General features: G+C 41.6%; 1 protein-coding gene across 8 annotated transcripts in view; it reads left to right on the top strand.

The window, feature by feature from the left end:
* Positions 1–1,103: 1,103 nt before the first annotated feature.
* LOC140458145 (serine/threonine-protein kinase WNK1-like) overlaps positions 1,104–19,397 on the top strand; it is a 157,853-nt gene continuing 139,559 nt past the window's right edge. For 5 of the 8 annotated variants that reach the window (XM_072552294.1, XM_072552292.1, XM_072552293.1 and 2 more), the window contains exon 1: positions 1,106–2,973. In XM_072552294.1, coding sequence (XP_072408395.1) covers positions 2,167–2,973 — 807 coding nt within the window. In that variant the 5' untranslated portion in view covers positions 1,106–2,166. Of the gene's footprint in view, positions 2,974–19,397 lie in introns of all 8 variants that reach the window. The other 3 variants (XM_072552296.1, XM_072552297.1, XM_072552289.1) reach the window with 2 other exon arrangements.

Raw genomic sequence — 19,397 nt, 5'->3', positions numbered from 1 at the left:
ATGAGGAGAAATTTCCTCACATAGCCTGTGGAATTTTGTGTATAAGAATGCAAGAATAGGGTATTGATTTGGATCAGCCATGATCATATTAAATAGCAGAGTAGGTTCGAAGGGCTCGACAACCTATTCCTGCTGCTATTTTCAATTTTTCCATCGAAAATATTGGCCTGGCACAAAGCCATTGACATAATCTTTTAACTAGGTTTAGAATTGAAGCAGATCAGTAGATTTTTTTTTGAAAAAGGTCCTCTTGTTCTCATTGCGATGCCTTAGTGTCCATTTACATTGCATGTATAGTGTTTGCCTTCAAGTATTAGTCCATCGTCATGCATTTCTGCTGGTTACCGAAACCATTTAAGCTAACTGAAGAAATCATTGTAGTTAGACGAAAATGAACAAGAGAAATAGGTATTTCACTTTCGTCACTGTGATGGTGCAATATCCAGTGTGGTGGCTATAACGAGGCCTAATGTGTTCCTGAACAAACAGAAATTAATTCTGATAAATTTTATGCACTCAGAATGCTTGATCAGCTTTATTCTCATTCTAAATTCTGAACCCTGCCATTACATTATATGTTTATTCAGATGTATATTTGTTTTGGAACAGTCAACTCGAATTATTTACGGAGGTTTTATTTCATTTTATTTTGTTTGAAGAATCACTGTCCAGGAGAGAATCTACCACGTCATGATATACGATTCATTAATTTAAGTACTGTGTATTTCAGAAGGAAAGTGAAGTTGGAGAAGATCAATGGACATTTCCAAAAATATACCTTCCCCTTCGATGAATGACCCAACCATCCAAAACCATCCCCATCGCCTCCCTGGGTACCCCGGACTTTTCCGTCCTCCTATTGTCCATATCACGTGCTCAGCCTAACGTGCCCGCCGTGACGCGAAGTGGGTGGAGTAAATAAACGCCAACCAACCGAAATGTTCTCGTAGCACGATGGGAATTGTAGTTCTTTTTTTCTGCGTGTTTCAAATCGTGTGGCACGCCAACGCCATTAATTGTAAAGGAAAAACTACGCTTCCCAACTGGCTGTGCGGTAGATGTTGCGCATGTGAATGGGTTACCTTGAGCTCGAGCGCTTAGCTTCTTGGTAAGTGCCAGTAAGTGAGCGAAAGGCAGTGTGTCCGCCATTTACAGTTGGGAGGAGGAACGTGTCTATTTTCGAGCTGAGAGATTCGCTTGATTTACTCGCTTTGCCCCCCTCCCCCCACTCGCCTTTTCTGCGTGGGGGGCTCGGGCTTGCATCCACGATCGTTGTTTGTAAAGGAAACCCGTTAGAGATATTTTTTACTTGAAAACTCGATTCCAGTGTAAAAGGAAGAAGCCGGGATGTTACGTATATGGATAGCTCTGCAGTGAGCCTCTCCCCCGGCAGTTCGACCTTACCCTGGGGTTTTCTATTGTTGCAGCATCCTGGCCTAGTCCATCTGGCAGCCTGGACTTCAGTTGCTTATTTGAATTTTGCTGACTTTTTTTAAACCATAGGCATCGCATCCATTTTGAAAGCTTGGAAGAGCAGAACCTTATGGCATCGGCGGGACAGTCGTGGCGTTGTATATTATCTGTGCTTAAAAAAAACGACGTATTTCCATAACAGTGGAATTGTTCTGTTGAGAGAACAGAAACTAGCAGCATCGCTGAAAGGGATTGTTGCGTTGATTGTCCTTTTTTTTTGTTCTGGCCGTTTTTAAGTATATTATTTTTGGAGCTCATTCAGGAACAAGGAACTATTTTGGCCTTGTTTATATCGGTTTGATTTTCGTTTTCATTTTAAATTTCTTTATCGTCCCTTTTGAGAAGTGAAGACTGGATGAAAATTGTTCGAAGTTTTTAATTAAGGATGGATGGATCACATCAGATGGTCCATGTTTATGTCGCTGCGTTGCAACTGATTGAGTTGGACAATATTGCGTATCTCACTTTTCGTACCGGAACGCTTCAGTTCCATGGACCCGACCCTTTGCACAAACATAGCATGGATTTATTTTGACTCCTTTAAAGAAAATCGGTTTGCATTTGTCTCTACGCGTACTTGGTACTTTTTTTTCCATTTCAAACATTCGACTGGCTGTGTGCTACGCGTTGACATCTTGTTTGGAGAATAACCTTTTTATTTGAAGCCTTTTGAGAATTGAATTTTTTGTAGCAATGTCGGAAAACGCAGACAATGTTGGGTCTTTACTGCGCCCCCCTAAAAATGGTACCAATTCCAGTTCGGATACGACGATAGGGGAGCGTTTTGGAGTAAGTTTAAGGAAAAAAGAAGAGTTTAAGGCTCTCAGGAGGCGGCGACATACTATGGATAAGGACAGCAAAGCAGAGCACCAACGTTTTATCAGGAGGAGTGTAATCTGTGATTCTAACGTTACAGCGTTGGATCATCTGCCCAGTAAGACATGCATTATCGTTTCGCCACCCGAATCGGATAATGCAGCTACATTAATAAGCAGTATTACTAATAATAACGAAGCGCAACCTCCAGTACAAGCAACGACAGTTGATTCTGTCACTGTGGCAATTCCTGTATTTGCCGGAGAAAAATGTGAAAAGTGCATTGATGGCAATACGAAAGACGGAAGCACAGTCGCTGGAATTGGGGATGAACGACCTAGGGCCACCGTCCGTTCGCCCGATGCCGATGTTTGCAACCACGCGGGGACCACGACCAGTAGTGGCAAAGACAGAAAAAAGCAAAAGACTGTTCCAATTAAAGAGGAAACAGAGTTGAAAGTTAACGATGATGACAATTCGGAGAGCAAAGAAGCGGAAGAGGCAAAAAGTCAAGAGAGGAAGGCGCAGGAAGATAATGAAGAAATAGAGACCAAGGCTGTGGCAACCTCTCCTGATGGGAGGTTTTTGAAGTTTGATATCGAAATTGGGAGAGGATCTTTCAAAACCGTCTATAAAGGTCTAGACACAGAAACGACAGTGGAAGTAGCTTGGTGTGAATTACAGGTAAGTTGCCTACTTTTGTTGTAGGTATGTTTGTGTTCATTTGGAAAATTGACCACTTCATTTAAATCCTTGTTGCATTAGTGTCTGCCTTACAAAGGAATTTAACTACCAAAGGATAGTTTGATATGAGCTGAGTGGCCTCTTCCTGCACCATATCAATTCTGTGATTCGGAAAGAAGTGATGTGAAGGGCAGACTTTAAACCTAAAAGGTGGCAATTTAATTCATAACACTTGCTAAATAGAAGCATAATTCAAAAATATGAAACTTTTTTTTCAGTTTTAAAGAGGGTTTACTTCTGAAGGCACTGACAACTTGTGTTCCATTAAAACCTGCTGCTTGATTTTTCTTTCCAACTTGGTCTGATTTGGTATGGGTCTTCAATATTGATACCTTTGACGATGAATGCTGAACAGCATCATTTCCCTGCCCCCAACACCTTGCCATGCGTGCCCCCACTTTCTCCTTCATTGGATACTTGATTGTATTGTTTCAGCTGTGAAACGTTTTTTGATAAACCATGCCATAGAATTTATGTATATTTGTGTTTCTGAGTAAGTTAAATTTTAATTTAATACATGTATAACGGCAAAAAAGGTTCCTTTTTTGTGTTTAAAGATATGTGATAATGTAAAGGCCAGATGATTTGTTTTAGTAATGTCGAAAGAAAAATATTTACCAGAACACTGGAGAGAAATCTCATTTTCGAATGCAAGTGGTGGCATGTGATGTTTTACAATCACCTTGTACCAGAAAGCCTCTGTTTGATGCCTTGTTCAAAAGATGATCCCTCCCAATTTGCAGCACTGCAGAGGTGTCACTGGGGATTGTGGTCATCTCTGGAGTGACACTTGCACCTGCAAACTTTTGATTCTTATTTAAGAGGAACATTTGAGGAAGGCCAAAACCTTTTGGAAGAACCTGGCAAGACTGGACATATAACTTCATTCACACCAGGTGACCAAGTTGGTACTCTTAAAATATAAATGTAGGAAACAGTTTTGGGGTGAAAAAAATCTTCTGTTTTGAGACTGAAATGAGGAGAAATTTTTTGAGCTTTGAGCCTTTGAACTTTTCCCAGGGAGCAATGGAGCTATGGTTATTACATATTTCTAAGATGGATGTTGATAGGTTCTTGACTAAAAAGGAAGCTTTGATTAGCAGCAGATAGTGGGGATGTGAAGTGAGGTCACAGTTGGGTCAGCCGTGATCCTGTGGCAGAGCAGGCTCTTAAGAGCTGAATGTCTTCCAGCTCATACATTTGTGTGAGAAATTGTTACTTTACTGGTAGTTGAGAGGTAACACCCTCTGCGTAGAGCCTGCCAATTGATCCCAGCCTTAAATATAGTCAGCATGGGAGATCTACAACTGAGGTGGAAACCTTCTATAGATTCGCAACCCTTTGTAACTTATCTTTATCTCAGTCCTAAATGATTGGTGACTTGATCGGATCAGACTCTGCCCCAGTGTTTTAAATTATCCAACTGAAACAATCTGAGCATTTATCCTGTTAGACTTTTTTATAATCTAGTTTGTCTCATTGAGAGTGTTACTTATTTTTCTAAATTCCAGATAATATAGGCCTTTGTTTTGTAGAATTTCAAGTAATCAAGTTTTAAACTGTCCAAATTTTATTTGCATTGTCCACATTTAACAATGCAAACTGTATTGTGAATTTTGCCATCCTCTGCACGGTAACGTAGCCCTTTTTATCTTTGCTGAATACAATATACTTTCCATCTAAACACGCAGTTTTAACTGTACATATAAAGTAATGGTGTCTATTTGTATTTGGCAAGGCATTGGCCATAGACAGGATACCAGGTCCTGTTTGCTTGAATTGGAAATTCTCATCAGCAAACTTCACACCAGGGATGGACTTCCCACCAGTGCCATCATGGTTTGTAAAGCTCATGAATTGGGGACTGATTGTGGTATATTGAGTTCTTGTCACCAAACCCCTTCTCCAGTGCAGAGAAATTTTCAGCAGTTTTTTGGAACCATGTCAGCAAAGAGCTCCACCTCAGTGTGGCCCAGGGAATTGCCACTGCTGATGTCCATGAACAGTTGCAGTTCTTGTTCTTTGGTATGGCTCCTGCTAAGGTGGCACTGACTTCGCATAGCAGGGGGAATGTGGATTGGAGTCCAATTTATTCAGCCTTTTGTTATAAAACAATGCTATCATCCTAGTGACCAGAGTAGTGAACCTTCGCTGGACCGCGTTCAGTGAATTTTATGACAGTATAGCGACCAAATATACATATAGTACTCCAGATATCTCAACAAAATCCTGTAGTTTTAGAAGTGACTTTGTTCCTGCACTCCAGTACCTTTTATATGAAGGGGACATGCTGCACTTGCATGTTAATTTTGGTTCTTGTGGCTTTGGACATAACACTTTAAAGTTTCAAACTTTAAAAAAAAATAAATTCTATTGATATATGATTAAAACTAAGGCAAATAATCTGACGCTTCTCTACATTATACTCCATCTGCCACTTTAATGGTTACTCGCCATATCAGTCTATATCCACTTTGCCTCTATGTTTGTGCCCCCCCTAATTTAAAAAAAAACACACCAGTCACCTAGCTTTGCATCATCAGCTAGGAGGAGTGTTTTTAGGTGGTAGCCTGTAGAATGCCGTAGGGATCTGTGCTGGGACCTCAATTATTTACAATATATATTTAATGACTTTGAGAAAAGTGAACGTAGTACTATAGCTAGATTTGTGAATGATACAAAAGTTAGTGGGACAGCAAGTGGTGAGGGTGATAGTCTGCAGAAGGATATCAACAGGTGAAGTGAGTAGGCTCAAACTTGGCAAATGTGGGAAAATAAGGTTCTTCTATTTGGCAGAAAGAATAGAGGAACTGGATATTACTTAAGGGGAGAAAGACTACAGAAAGCTACAAAATAGGGATTTGGGAGTCCTTGTGCATAAATTATGAAGAGCTCAGTGAGTAAACACAAGTGGGTAATAGGGAAAGCAAATGGAATTTTGACTTTACTTTTAACGGGATGGAGTATAAAAGGGACGTTTTAGCTGGAATGCTAAGAATAGTTTTGGACCCCTTATCCACGGAAAGATGAACTGGCATGAGAGGCAGTCCTTACAAAGTAAAGCTGAACAGAATAGCGGACATAAATACTTCCCTCCCTAATGCGTCCAATGCACTTTATGCTCGTTTTGAACAGAAGATCAGTGAAACGCTGTAACCTGCCCCAGTAGCCTCAGATGCACTTATTGTCTGTCACCACTGCAGGCATCGGATCTGCTTTTGAGAGTGAACCCATGCAAAGTGACTGATCTGGGAGGAGTCCCCTGTCCTGCACTCCTATGGGCACTAGTTGGTGGGAGTATTTGCTGACATCTTTAAACACTGCTTAATATGATCTGAAATCCCCACCTGCTTCAAGAAGACTGCCATCGTCCTGGTGCCAAAATAAATTCATGCAGCATGCCTCATGGGTACCTTCTGGTGACTGATCCCCATAATTATGAAGTGCTTCAGGAAGTTAGTCACTGCTTATATGAACTCTCACCTCCCAGTCTGCCTTTGGTCCTTGCAATTCGTCTACCATTGCAGCAGATCCACAGCACCTCCCTGGTCGTACGCTCATTCCTGGAACATTTGGATAACAATAGCTACGTCAGGCTCCTACTTGTCTACAGCTCCACCTTCAATGCCATAATTCCAACCAAGCTAATCTTCAAACTCAGTCTTTGCTCTGCCCTCTGCAATTGGCTTGACTTCCTGGCTCATTAACCGCAATCAGTGAGAATTGGTAACAACACCTCTGCAGCAATCCTTAACAGTGGTGCCCTGTAAGGCTGCGTACTCGGCCTCTGACTATGCTCCCTTTGCACTCATGACTGTATAGCCAAGTTCTGTCCTAACTCCATCTGCACGTTTGCTGACATGACCGTTGTGGGCCAGATCTCAACCAATGCCAAGTCAGAACACAGGAAAGAGAGTGCTTGGTTTCATGGTGTGAAGATAACAATCTGTCTCATGTCAGCAAAATGGAAGAGCTTGTCATTAACTTTAAGCAGCACGGTGGAGGGCACGGCCCTGTCTCCTTCAATGATGCTGAGGTGGAGATGGTCGAGAGTGCCAAGTTCCTAGGAATTATGATCGACAATCTGTCCTGGTCCACCCATGTTGATGTGATGGTCGAGAAAGCAAACCAATGCCTCTACTTTCGCAGGAGACGAAGAGAATTTGGCATTCCCGTCAAGACACTTCGCAGTTTTTGTAGATGCACATAGAAAGCATTTTATCCGGCAACATCATGGCTTGGCATGGCAATAGCTCTGTGCGGGACACTAAAAAACTACAGAGTTCTGAACACTGCCCAGTCCATCACGAAGACAACCTTCCATCTGTTGACTGACGATACTTCTTGCTGCCTCAAAGGCAAACACCATTATGAAAGATTCTCCTCACCCCACTTAGAATCTCTTTCAATCTTTCCTGACATGCAGTGTTTTCAAAAGCTTAAACACATACCAACTGATTCAAGAGCAACTACTTTCCTACTGTTAGACTTGTGAATGGACCTCTTAAATTTAAATTTTGAATGTTGACACTGTTCTTTGCACACCTTCTCTGCAACTGTAACATCATATTCTTCACTCTGATCTATTACCATGGTACACTTTTTGTATGTTGTGATTTATTTGTAATACATGCAAAGCAAGCTTTTCAGTGTACCTCGGTACATGCGACAAAAATAAATCAAAGAGAAGGTTCACAAGACGAAGTCCAGATATGGAAGGCCTCTGTTACAACGAGAAGTTGAATAAGCTGGGCCTGTACTTGGAATATAAAAGAATGAGAGTTGACCTTATTGAAACTTAGATTATTCAGGGGACTTGACAGGGGTCGATGTGTAGATAGTTACACTTTGTACGTAATATGTTATTACTGCCTTTTGGAAAATAGATATTAGCATCTATCAGTTTCCCTGTATCTTCTGGAGTAGTTAACTCATCAAAGAACTCTAAATTTGACAAAGAGGACTTCCCTTTAGTAAAAGCCATGTTCACTTGTTCTAAGCATACTATATTTACTTAACCAAAGATTCTAACGTTTTCTGAATGCCTGAAGTGAGTCTTGATATGTTGAACCAACCTGTTCAAAGATGTAATTACAAAACTGTAAAACAGGTGGGACTTGAAACTAGGTCTCGTAACTCAGTTAGGGTCGTTACCACTATGCGACAAAAGCCCTACATACTACCTGTAGCTCAATGCTTTGTCCCTCCCTACTTTGAAAAGTAGTGCTCTGTGATATTTATGATGCAAGCACTACCTTTTTTTCTCATAATATTTCTTGTGATGGATTAGAGGATTCTGTGTACAGGCCATTCTGCTGTCATGTGGGTTTGCACAACAATGCATTCTTCATCTTATAGAAGAACTACCTGTAACTGAATATGTGGTGAGAGACATTGACCTAAGTGTGTAGTAATTGGCCTATTTGGGAAAGTGAATAATGCTGAAGTACGTTTTTGGCTTCTGTTTCTTGAGAACCAGGTTATGGACAGAATTATTATCTGTTCTGGATTGGTTGTTTTATAAGGACAGGAATGTTGTGGCATGTGATGTATAATATATTATGTAGCTTGATCCTTTTAAGGCCACTGATTCCAGTTGCCACTAAATGACTGTTACTTGAGTTCATGGAGTTTAATTGCTGTTCAGCTACTTGTATAAAACAAATGTTGATCAGACAACTACATTTCTAAACTTCTGTGGTACATTGCATGACATGAGTGTTTTTATATAAATGTAAGTAGGATGGAGAACTGTGACAGGATACACAATTTATAAAGAACCACAGTAGGATAGTGAAGATGATGTTTGGTATGCTTACCTTTATTGTTCAATGCATTTGAATGCAGGAGTTGGGAGGTCATGATTTGTGGCTGTACAGAACATTGGTTAGGCCACTTTTGAAATATTGTATTCGGTTCTGGTCTCCTTGCTATAGGAAGGATGTTGTTAAATTTGGGAGGGTTCAGAAAAGATTTACAAGGATGCTGCCTGAGTTGAGTTTGAGCTATAGGGAAAGGCTGATTAGGCTGTGTTTTTTTTTTCCTCTAGAGCATTGGAGGCTGAGGGGTGACCGTAGAGGTTTTTAAAATCATGAAGGGCTTGGATAGAGTGAATAGCCAAGGTCTTTTCCCTGGGGAGTCCAAAGCCAAAGGGCATAGGTTTAGGGTGAGAGGGGAAAGATATAAAAGAGACCTAAGGGGCAATTTTTCTCACACAGAATGGTGCGTGAATGGAATGAGCTGCCAGAGGAAGTGGTGAAGGCCGGTACAATTACAACTTTTAAAGGGCATCTGCATGGGTGTATGAATAGGAAGGGTTTGGAGGGATATGGGTCAAATGCTTGTAAATGGGACTAGAATAATTTCTGCTATCTGGTCGGCATGGGCGCATTGGACAGAGGGTCTGTTTCCGTGCTAGTTCATCTCTATGACTCTAATTACTTTTTGTGCGATCTTGTGAGATTCTGCTCGTAAGTACATTGTGACAAAAAATGTTATTTTCAGCCAGTGATCGGCCTTTCCAGAAGGAAAATAATTGCAATACTGCACTTTTATTACTGTCACTGTAGTTTTGATCTCTTTCAGTCTGGATTTTCACTGTACGGTAAATGTTAAATGTACATTTTAAAATATAGGTGTAATTATTTGGCAAGGTTGAAGCTATCAACCATTGGTCAGAGTCATTGAGATGTAGGAAACAGACTATTCGAGTCAACTTGTCCATGCTGATCAGGTCCCTTTTTAAATCTTTCCCCTCACTCTCTAAACCTACGCCCTTTTCTGGACTCTGCTAACCCAGGGGAAAGATCTTGTCTACTTGTTCATGTCCCTCTGAGTGTAGAAAAGGAATTATGAGCAGCAGAAGAAAGTCGATACAGCGTATTCAAGAACAATGCGTACCTGATAAACAGTCCGCCGATTTTTAAAAACCAACCCAAACAAGAAGACACAATGTACCCAGCGAGTCTAGCCACGCTACCATCTATCAAAGACATCTCTGAGATGACTACTAGACTACTCTGACCCCTTGGCAACATGGTAACTCACAAACTTGCCAGCACACTGAAACAGCTATTGATGAACCAAAAGAACCCTGCAACACCAACCAACAAATTGAATGTCATATGCAAAATACCTTGCAAGGACTGCAACAAATACTACATCGGAGAGACAGGCAAAAAAGTAGCCACTGGGGTACACAAGCACCAACTAGCTACCAAAAGACATGAACCACTATCACTGGTATCCTTACACACCGACGAAGGAGGTCACCACTTTGACTGAGAGAACGCATCCATCCTAGGACAGGCTAAACAGACATGCATAGGAATTCCATAAGACCATAAGACATAGGAGTGGAAGTAAGGCCATTCGGCCCATCGAGTCCACTCCGCCATTCAATCATGGCTGATGCGCATTTCAGCTCCACTTGCCAGCATTCTCCCCGTAGCCCTTAATTCCTCTAGACAACAAGAACCTATCAATCTCGGCCTTGAAGACATTTAGCGTCCCGGCTTCCACTGCACTCCGTGGCAATGAATTCCACAGGCCCACCACTCTCTGGCTGAAGAAATGTCTCCGCATTTCCGTTCTGAAATGACCCCCTCTAATTCTAAGGCTGTGTCCACGGGTCCTAGTCTCCTCGCCTAACAGAAACAATTTTCTAGCATCCACCTTTTCAAAGCCATGTATTATTTTGTACGTCTCTATTAGATCTCCCCTTAATCTTCTAAACTCCAACGAATACAATCCCAGTATCCTCAGCCGTTCCTCATATGCTAGACCTGTCATTCCAGGGATCATCCGTGTGAATCTCCGCTGGACACGTTCCAGTGCCAGTATGTCCTTCCTGAGGTGTGGGGACCAAAACTGGACACAGTACTCCAAATGGGGCCTAACCAGAGCTTTATAAAGTCTTAGTAGTACATCTCTGCTTTTATATTCCAACCCTCTTGAGATAAGAGACAACATTGCATTCGCTTTCTTAATCACAGACTCAACCTGCATGTTTACCTTTAGAGAATCCTCGACTAGCACTCCCAGATCCCTTTGTGCTTTGGCTTTATTAAGTTTCTCACCATTTAGAAAGTAGTCCATTCCTATATTCTTTTTGCCAAAGTGCAAGACCTCGCACTTGCTCACGTTAAATTCCATCAGCCATTTCCTGGACCACTCTCCCAACCTGTCTAGATCCTTCTGTAGCCTCCCCACTTCCTCAGTACTACCTGCCTGTCTACCTAACTTTGTATCATCGGCAAACTTCGCTAGAATGCCCCCGGTTCCCTCATCCAAATCATTAATATATAATGCGAACAGCTGTGGCCCCAGCACCGAACCCTGCGGGACACCGCTCGTCACCGGCTGCCATTCTGAAAAAGAACCTTTTATCCCAACTCTCTGCCTTCTGTTAGATAGCCAATCCTCAATCCATCCCAGCAGCTCACCTCGAACACCATGGGCCCTCACCTTGCTCAGCAGTCTCCCGTGTGGCACCTTATCAAAGGCCTTTTGAAAGTCCAGATAGACCACATCCACTGGGTTCCCCTGGTCTAACCTACTTGTTACCTCTTCAAAAAATTCCAACAGGTTTGTCAGGCATGACCTCCCTTTACTAAATCCATGTTGACTTGTTCTAATCAGACTCTGCTCTTCCAAGAATTTAGAAACCTCATCCTTAATGATGGATTCTAGAATTTTACCAACAACTGAGGTTAAGCTGATTGGCCTATAATTTTCCATCTTTTGCCTTGATCCTTTCTTGAACAAGGGGGTTACTACAGCCATCTTCCAATCGTCCGGGACCTTTCCTGACTCCAGTGACTCTTGAAAGATCTCAACCAATGCCTCTGCTATTTCCTCAGCAACCTCTCTCAGAACTCTAGGGTGTATCCCATCGGGGCCAGGAGATTTATCAATTTTAAGACTTTTTAACTTTTCTAGCACTATCTCTTTCGTAATGGCAACCATACTCAAAGGCCTGGCATTCAATGGACCTGGCATTCAAAGTGGAATTCCGTCAATAAACACACTGATTTGGACCATTTACCAACCTCTGAGAAAAAGAACCGGAAGTGATATCACCACCTACTTAACAGACCAAGACACAAATAGAAAGTGGGACAGAACAGCAGCGCTTCAATGGAGGCTCGCTGATGTTTACTTAGCATGGTGACGAAACATCTGAATGAACCTACCAGCTCACCGAGCAAGCTTACAATCTGAACCTCAACCTGAGCTACAAATTTTCTCAAAAATTGCAGGTTTCCTTGCCCATGTTTAACCTGAAGCCATGAGACCCCATGGGGTCTGGAGTCAATGTTGAGTTGCAGAGCAACTCCCTCCCGAATGTACACTAGTGTGCTGTCACCTCTGCTGGATGTGTCCTGCTTGTGGGACAGGACTTCACCAGAGATGGTGATGGTCTTTATAAAAATCATGAGGGCATGAACAAGATAAGTAAACCAGATCTTTACATTAAGGTATAATTCCATGAATGACTGTTGTGACAATGCTGTGGCTTTGAGGTTATTTTGTTCTGGTTTGTTTTGAGGTTTTAAGGCTGGTGTTGAGCAGTCCATTTGGAAAGTCTGTGAAGTAAATAGTTTGTGAGGCCTTGAGCTTTTTTAACGTTGGAACATTAGAAGCAGGTTGAGTTTGTGAGGTCAAGCTCACTCAGAACTAGGATTTTTGTTAGCTTTCAGCAGTTGCTGTTGGGGTCTTTGAATAAGTAAAAGCTATTATTTCTCTCAGTTACAGCCAAAAGCTGGGGATTCGCTGCCTGCTGTGGGAGTTGCATGTGAGACATCTATATTCTGAACTTGTCTTTTGTTAAGGGTGTGTTTCTGGGATGTTATTGCATTGGAACAATTAATTAGCAATAGTTGCTGTATTATTATTCTGTTACATTTTCCAAGAGAGGTTATTCCAATTCCTTCCTTTGTTTGTATTTTAACTGCAGCGGATGAATAAAGTGTGTTTTACTTTAAATCCAGTAGTTTGATCAATTGAGTTACATCTGGAATACAACACTTACCTTCAAAATAAGAAATCATTAGGGCCTAGACTACCTTCTGAATATTTTGAGGAGGTTTGGTCTGGTCAGTAGCACTGTCAGGCTGTTGCTTGACGAGTCTGTGAGACAGTTCTCCCATAATTGGCACGAGCCCCCGGATGTTAAGGAGGACGTTTAGGGTCAAGAGGGCCATTTCTGCTGTTGTCTTTTCTGGTGTCTGGGATGATGCCAGATGGTTTCTCCTGTTTTCAGTTTTGTTGAATTGTTCTGTTGTCTTGTCCCCCTTTCTCTGCTTTTCTTTCTTGTTCTAGTTGTACCCTTGCTTTTTTGCCAAAAGACTCTGAAGTATAGTTTAATGTTCTGATGCGAGCAGTGTTGGGCAGGTGACTCGTATCTTGAAGATTTTAACAGGTTTTGTCAAAGATTTCAGAGCTAGATAGGTGACATAATGGCTGTCACTAGTGGGGGTAAGCGCATCTGGTTTTTTTGAGGAATTTTTAGGAATGCATTTACATATTGGCATTGTAGGCAATGCATTTTTACACCGTTAAGTGTGCTGGACCTGAATTTTCTTCTTTGCTCATGAGCATGTCATATGAGGCCTACTGTGCTTGGTTTGCATGCGAACCTCCAATTTAGGACACTTGACAAGGGAGACATTGTAAATCCGTGAGCAAGGTGAATGGGACTTGATACAAATTAGGACATGGAAAAGGCTTGGATGAGCTCAAAGTTTTGCAGGTTGTGAAGTCTGAAGCCAGCAGGCGACATTAGAGCAGTTGACCTGAGCGGTAACGAGGCTGGGGATTATCATAAATTAAAATTATCTATCAGCATTTATTGCCAGGTAATCTTTGTCCACAGTTATCAAGATTTTCCTATGTTGAGCTGTTGTAGTCTTTGCTTATTTACACACCAACTTTTATTTAGTTTAGTAAACTGTCGCCAAAGAGGTATGTTATTTCCTTCAAATACAACTGTGTGGAGTATAATTCTCTTGATTACTTGCATATACTTAGCATAGTGTAAAAGTCGCATTTTGTAAAGTGTTAGATATAGAACATTACAGACACTTCGGCCCTTGATGTTGCATTGAAATGTGAAACCAAGCTGAAGCCCATCTAACCTTCTTCTATTAGCATCCATATATTTATCCAGTGACCATTTAAATTCCCTTAATGAAGGCTAGTTTACTACTGTTGCAGGCAGTGTTCAGAAGCTAAGCTGAACTAGCCATATAAATACTGTGACTACAAAGGAGGTCAGTTTCTGGGAATCCTGCAGTGAGTATGTCCTCTCCTGACCCCCAAAGCCTGTTCACCATCTAGAAAGCACAAGTCAATCACGTGGAAGAATAATATGTATCTCCAACAACACTTGAAGCTTGACACCATTCAGAAAGCAGCCCACTTACTTGGCACCATATCAGTAAATATTTATTTCCCTGACGTGTTGTTCAGTTGTAGCAGTGCACCTACAAGGAGCACTGCAGAAATTCATCGCTACTGCTTAGTCAGCACCTTCCAAACCTTAGACCAGTGCGATCTCATGGTACAGGGCCATTAGATACATGAGAGCACTAACATGTGCAAATTGCCCTCCAAGCCATCTACCATCTTGACTTAGAAATATATTGCTGTTTCTTCACTGCCACAAGGTCAAAATCCTGGAACTTGATCTGTACAGTGCTGTTCCCATGCCTTCACCAAATGGACTGCTGCAGATGAAGAAGTCAGCTCACCACCACCGTATTGAACGTAACTAAGGATGGGAAGTAAATGTTGGTCCAGCCAGTGACATTGCATCCCATGAATGAATTGGGGAAAACAAAATCACGTATATCTCATGTACGTCAGCATGTGAAAATTCTTTTCTTTATTTACCAAGAATTTTAGCGTCACATGGTGGCTCAGTGGTTAGCACTGCTGCTGTTCAGTGCCAGGGACCTGGATTCAGTTCCATTCTTGGGTGACTGCGTGGGTTGCCTCTTTTGTGGTTCAATTTCCTCCTGCAATCCAAAGGTGTGCAGGTTAGGTGGATTGGCCATGCTAATTTGCCCATAGTGTCCAGGAATATGCAGGCTAGGTGATTAAGCCATGGGAAATGTAAGATTACAGGGTCTGGCTGTGATGCTCTTTGGAGAGTTTGTGTGGTCTCAATGAGCCAAATCGCCTGCTTGCGCACTGTAGGGAATCTCGGCTTCCTCCCAAGTCATTGATGCTGTATGACCATCAGTGGTCAGCTGCTTCCCCATTGCTCTGTACGGAGTCTGTTTCTAAATTGCACCCTGTGTCACCTTTTCATTTTTCAATTTCAAATCTCACTTATTGCACTTGCCTTTTTTTTAAAAAATCAATTTTATTCTTAATAAAATGACTAAGTTTGAGATTCCTATCCCAACACCCAAGGACCTCCTTCCCAAAATCTCTCAACATTCGAACAGCTCTTTCTGCTTCTGCTTTTGTCTCTGGACCAAGATCTTTGCCTTTTACTGCTGTATGTGTCATTTTGCAAGTCCTGCACCTTTTTTAAAAGCATCAAATTAAGTGCATAGGTAATTATTAAATGCACATTACCTGTGATTATTTTTTGAGCTTATATTTAAATACTTTAAATTTTGATACTTTATACTTGTATAAAGTTTGATAATTTATATTTAAAACTTCAACAGTGCTAACTTATGCCACTGGTCCTGATGATATCTGGTATGAAATAGCAGACTCTTTGTCTCAACATGATCAGGCCACAGAAGATTTGCTATTTAGTCCTGTGTTTATTACATTCAAGTAAATGTAACCCTCCACTTTGACAGTTTTTGTGGTTCAGCTATATTGGAAAATAGGTTAAACTTAAATGTCAAGTGACCAATCAAATCAGAAGCATGTAAATTGGTGAGAAAGTTATCAAGAGCATCAATTTTAAAAATGTTGTGGAAAAAGCCAATTGTAAATCTTTAGTTAGAAGAATCAAGGGCAAAAATGAATTAATGAATGTAAAGAAAAAAAATACTCATTTTTGCCCCCTCTAACAATTAATCTGCATCAAATTCTGGTTAATGGTGGGCAGTTTGAAAGTTAACTGCAGAAGACACCACAAACATCATATGCTTGATGGGATAGGGACCCAACACCTTAGTACAAGAGAAGGCTGAGATGTTTCCTCAAACAGACATGCTTATTGGATGATCTATCTTGGCATCTTCTCAAAGTCACCACTACTAAAGATGCCAGTCTCCACTATGATTCACTCCACAAGATATCAAGATGTGGCAAAGGCCATAGGATATAAGAACATCTTGGCTATATTACGACAAATTTGAGCTGCATCAAATCTGTGCCACTAGCTAAGCTGTTCCAGTACAGCTACAATATTGGTGCTTCTGAAGTGGGAAGTTATCCTGTCCCCAAAATACAAGTTAAATCAAATGTGGACAAATCAAACTTCTTAAAATTTCTTGATCATCAGGAAAGTGATGTGTTTATACTTGGTTTAAAACCTAAGGATAGCTTTGGCAAAATAACAGAATTCTGTCTGTAATTTCTTTCTTTCTTGATTGCCTTAAAATATTTACTGTTAAGCTTCAGCCTATCTCACTTCATGGTTTGAGAGAGCTTGGAGCGTGCAAATTGGTTGCTATTTTGCCTTCGTTGCGACAGTGACTATGCTCAAATTGATTCTAAAGCACTTCAGGGTGTGCTGAGATTATGGAAGGTGTTATGTGAATTCAGATTTTTTTTGTCAAAGCTGTAATCTCTCATAAAAGATTGTAGTAATGACAACATTCACGTTGGAAGTTTGATAATGTTAATGTGAGCTTTGAAAGGTTTTCTGTAGAGTTAAACGTGGCAGCATAGTCAAAAACTACTCTAATCCTTTTGACAATTTGTCCTGTGAAGTATGATTCCTAGGTACTTTTAGACGTGGGGTGTGTGGTTTTGGTGAGGTCAACATTTACTGTCCATCCCACTGCCATTCAGAAGATGGTGATGAGCAGTTGTCTTGAATTGCTGCAGTTCATATGATCTAGGTGCATTCGCAGTTCTGTTAAAATGTGGTGCAGGATTTTGTACAGCTTGGAGTGGAAGTTCATTAGGTGGTGTTAGCATGCATTTGCTGCTCTTGTTCTTGTTAGTTGTGGCTCAAGTTGCACCACATTTTCGTTTGAGTGTAACCTTCTGCTCTCCTGGCTCCCCACCTTGTTTTCTTCCGTCGATTTTGTTTTTCAGACTTTGGCAATTTCTTTTTTTTTTCTCCACAAATCCCCACTTTGCTCTCAGAGTTACATTACCAGTGAAATTGTGGCAAAGTTACACATGGATTCCTCATTTAAGGTTGTACTTGCATTGTTGACAAGTCCAACATTTAAGGGAAAACAGTGAAGCAAATCAGATTTTCTCATGACAACACATACAATGGAATCTAAATTAAGTTTGTGTTTCCTGTCCAAAAAAAGTTGAGCTGGTAACATTCTTGAAGGGAATAGCTTTTAGAATAAAATTTTTAGATGTAAGAACGCCAGTAATGCTGGTGAAACACATTCAGTCAGCTTCCTGGTTTGTGACTAGGCTCCATCTAGTGGCAGAGAGTATAGTTGTTTTTGGCAGCAGCTGAAGGAGTTTAGTGGTGTCGAAACTGGCATGTTAAAAGCATACATGATGGAAATGGGAAAGGAGATGATATCTGTGGTAATCTACCATCACTAACATCCCTAGCATAAGAGTGTTATTTAATTTCGCATCCTGGGCCTGTAAGCTGTTACTGTTCAGTGGAATTGGGTCATTAAATTTGAATAGCTCTGAATTGAGTTCCTCACAGCTGATTTAAGCAAGGAAAATTTTCAGCAAGGATGTACAGTTTGGGGACTAGGAATAGTAAGGTGAAATAAGCCTTTAAAAGCAAATGGTAATAGAGTCATAGAGATGTACAGCATGGAAACAGACCCTTCGGTCCAACCCGTCCATGCTGACTAGATATCCCAACCCAATCTAGTCCCACCTGCCAGCACCCGGCCCATATCCCTCCAAACCCTTCCTATTCATATACCCATCCAAATGCCTCTTAAATGTTACAATTGTACCAGCCTCCACCACTTCCTCTGGCAGCTCATTCCATACACATACCACTCTCTGCGTGAAAAAGTTGCCCCTTAGGTCTCTTTTACACCTTTCCCCACTCACCCTAAACCTTCTAGTTCTGGACTCCCTGACCCCAGGGAAAAGACTTTGCCTATTTATCCTATCCATGCCCCTCATAATTTTGTAAACCTCTATAAGGTCACCCTCAGCCTCTGACGCTCCAGGGAAAACAGCCTCTCCCTGTAGCTCAGATCCTCCAACCCTGGCAACATCCTTGTAAATCTTTTCTGAACCCTTTCAAGTTTCACAACATCTTTCCGATAGGAAGGAGACCAGAATTGCACGCAATATTCCAACAGTGGCCTAACAAATATCCTGTACAGCTGCAACGTGACCTCCCAAGTCCTGTCCTCAATACTGTGACCAATAAAGGAAAGCATACCAAACGCCGCCTTCACTATCCTATCTACCTGCGACTCCACTTTCAAGGAGCTATGAACCTGCACTCCAAGGTCTCTTTGTTCAGCAACACTCCCTAGGACCTTACCATTAAGTATGTAAAGTCCTGCTAAGATTTGCTTTCCCAAAATGCAGCACCTCGCATTTGTCTGAATTAAACTCCGTCTGCCATTTCTCAGCCCATTGGTCCATCTGGTCCAGATCCTGTTGTAATCTGAGGTAACCCTCTTCGCTGTCCACTACACCTCCAATTTTGGTGTCATCTGTAAACTTACTAACTGTATCTCTTATGCTCGAGTCCAAATCATTTATGTAAATGACAAAAAGTAGAGGACCCAGCACCGATCCTTGTGGCACTCTACTGGTCACAGGTCCCCAGTCTGATAAACAACCCTCCACCACCACCCTCTGTCTTCTACCTTTGAGCCAGTTCTGTATCCAGATGGCTAGTTCTCCCTGTATCCCCTGAGATCTAACCTTGCTAATCAGTCTCCTAGGGGGAACCTTGTCGAACACCTTACTGAAGTCCATATACATCACATCTACTGCTCTGCCCTCATCAATCTTCTTTGTTACTTCATCAAAAACCTCAATCAAGTTTGCGCGACATGATTTCCCATGCACAAAGCCATGCTGACTATCCCGAATCAGTCCTTGCCTTTCCAAATACATGTATATCCTGTCTCTCAGGATTCCCTCCAACAACTTGCCCACTTCCGAGGTAAGGCTCACTGGTGTATAGTTCCCTGGCTTGTCCTTACCACCGTTCCTAAACAGTGGCACCACGTTTGCCAACCTTCAGTCTTCCGGCACCTCAC

The sequence above is a fragment of the Chiloscyllium punctatum genome, chromosome 32 (assembly GCF_047496795.1).
Source record: "Chiloscyllium punctatum isolate Juve2018m chromosome 32, sChiPun1.3, whole genome shotgun sequence".
In the NCBI taxonomy this organism is placed as follows: Eukaryota; Metazoa; Chordata; class Chondrichthyes; order Orectolobiformes; family Hemiscylliidae; genus Chiloscyllium; species Chiloscyllium punctatum.
The sequence above is the reverse complement of the archived record's forward strand: the minus strand, read 5'-3'. Positions and strand labels throughout refer to the sequence as shown.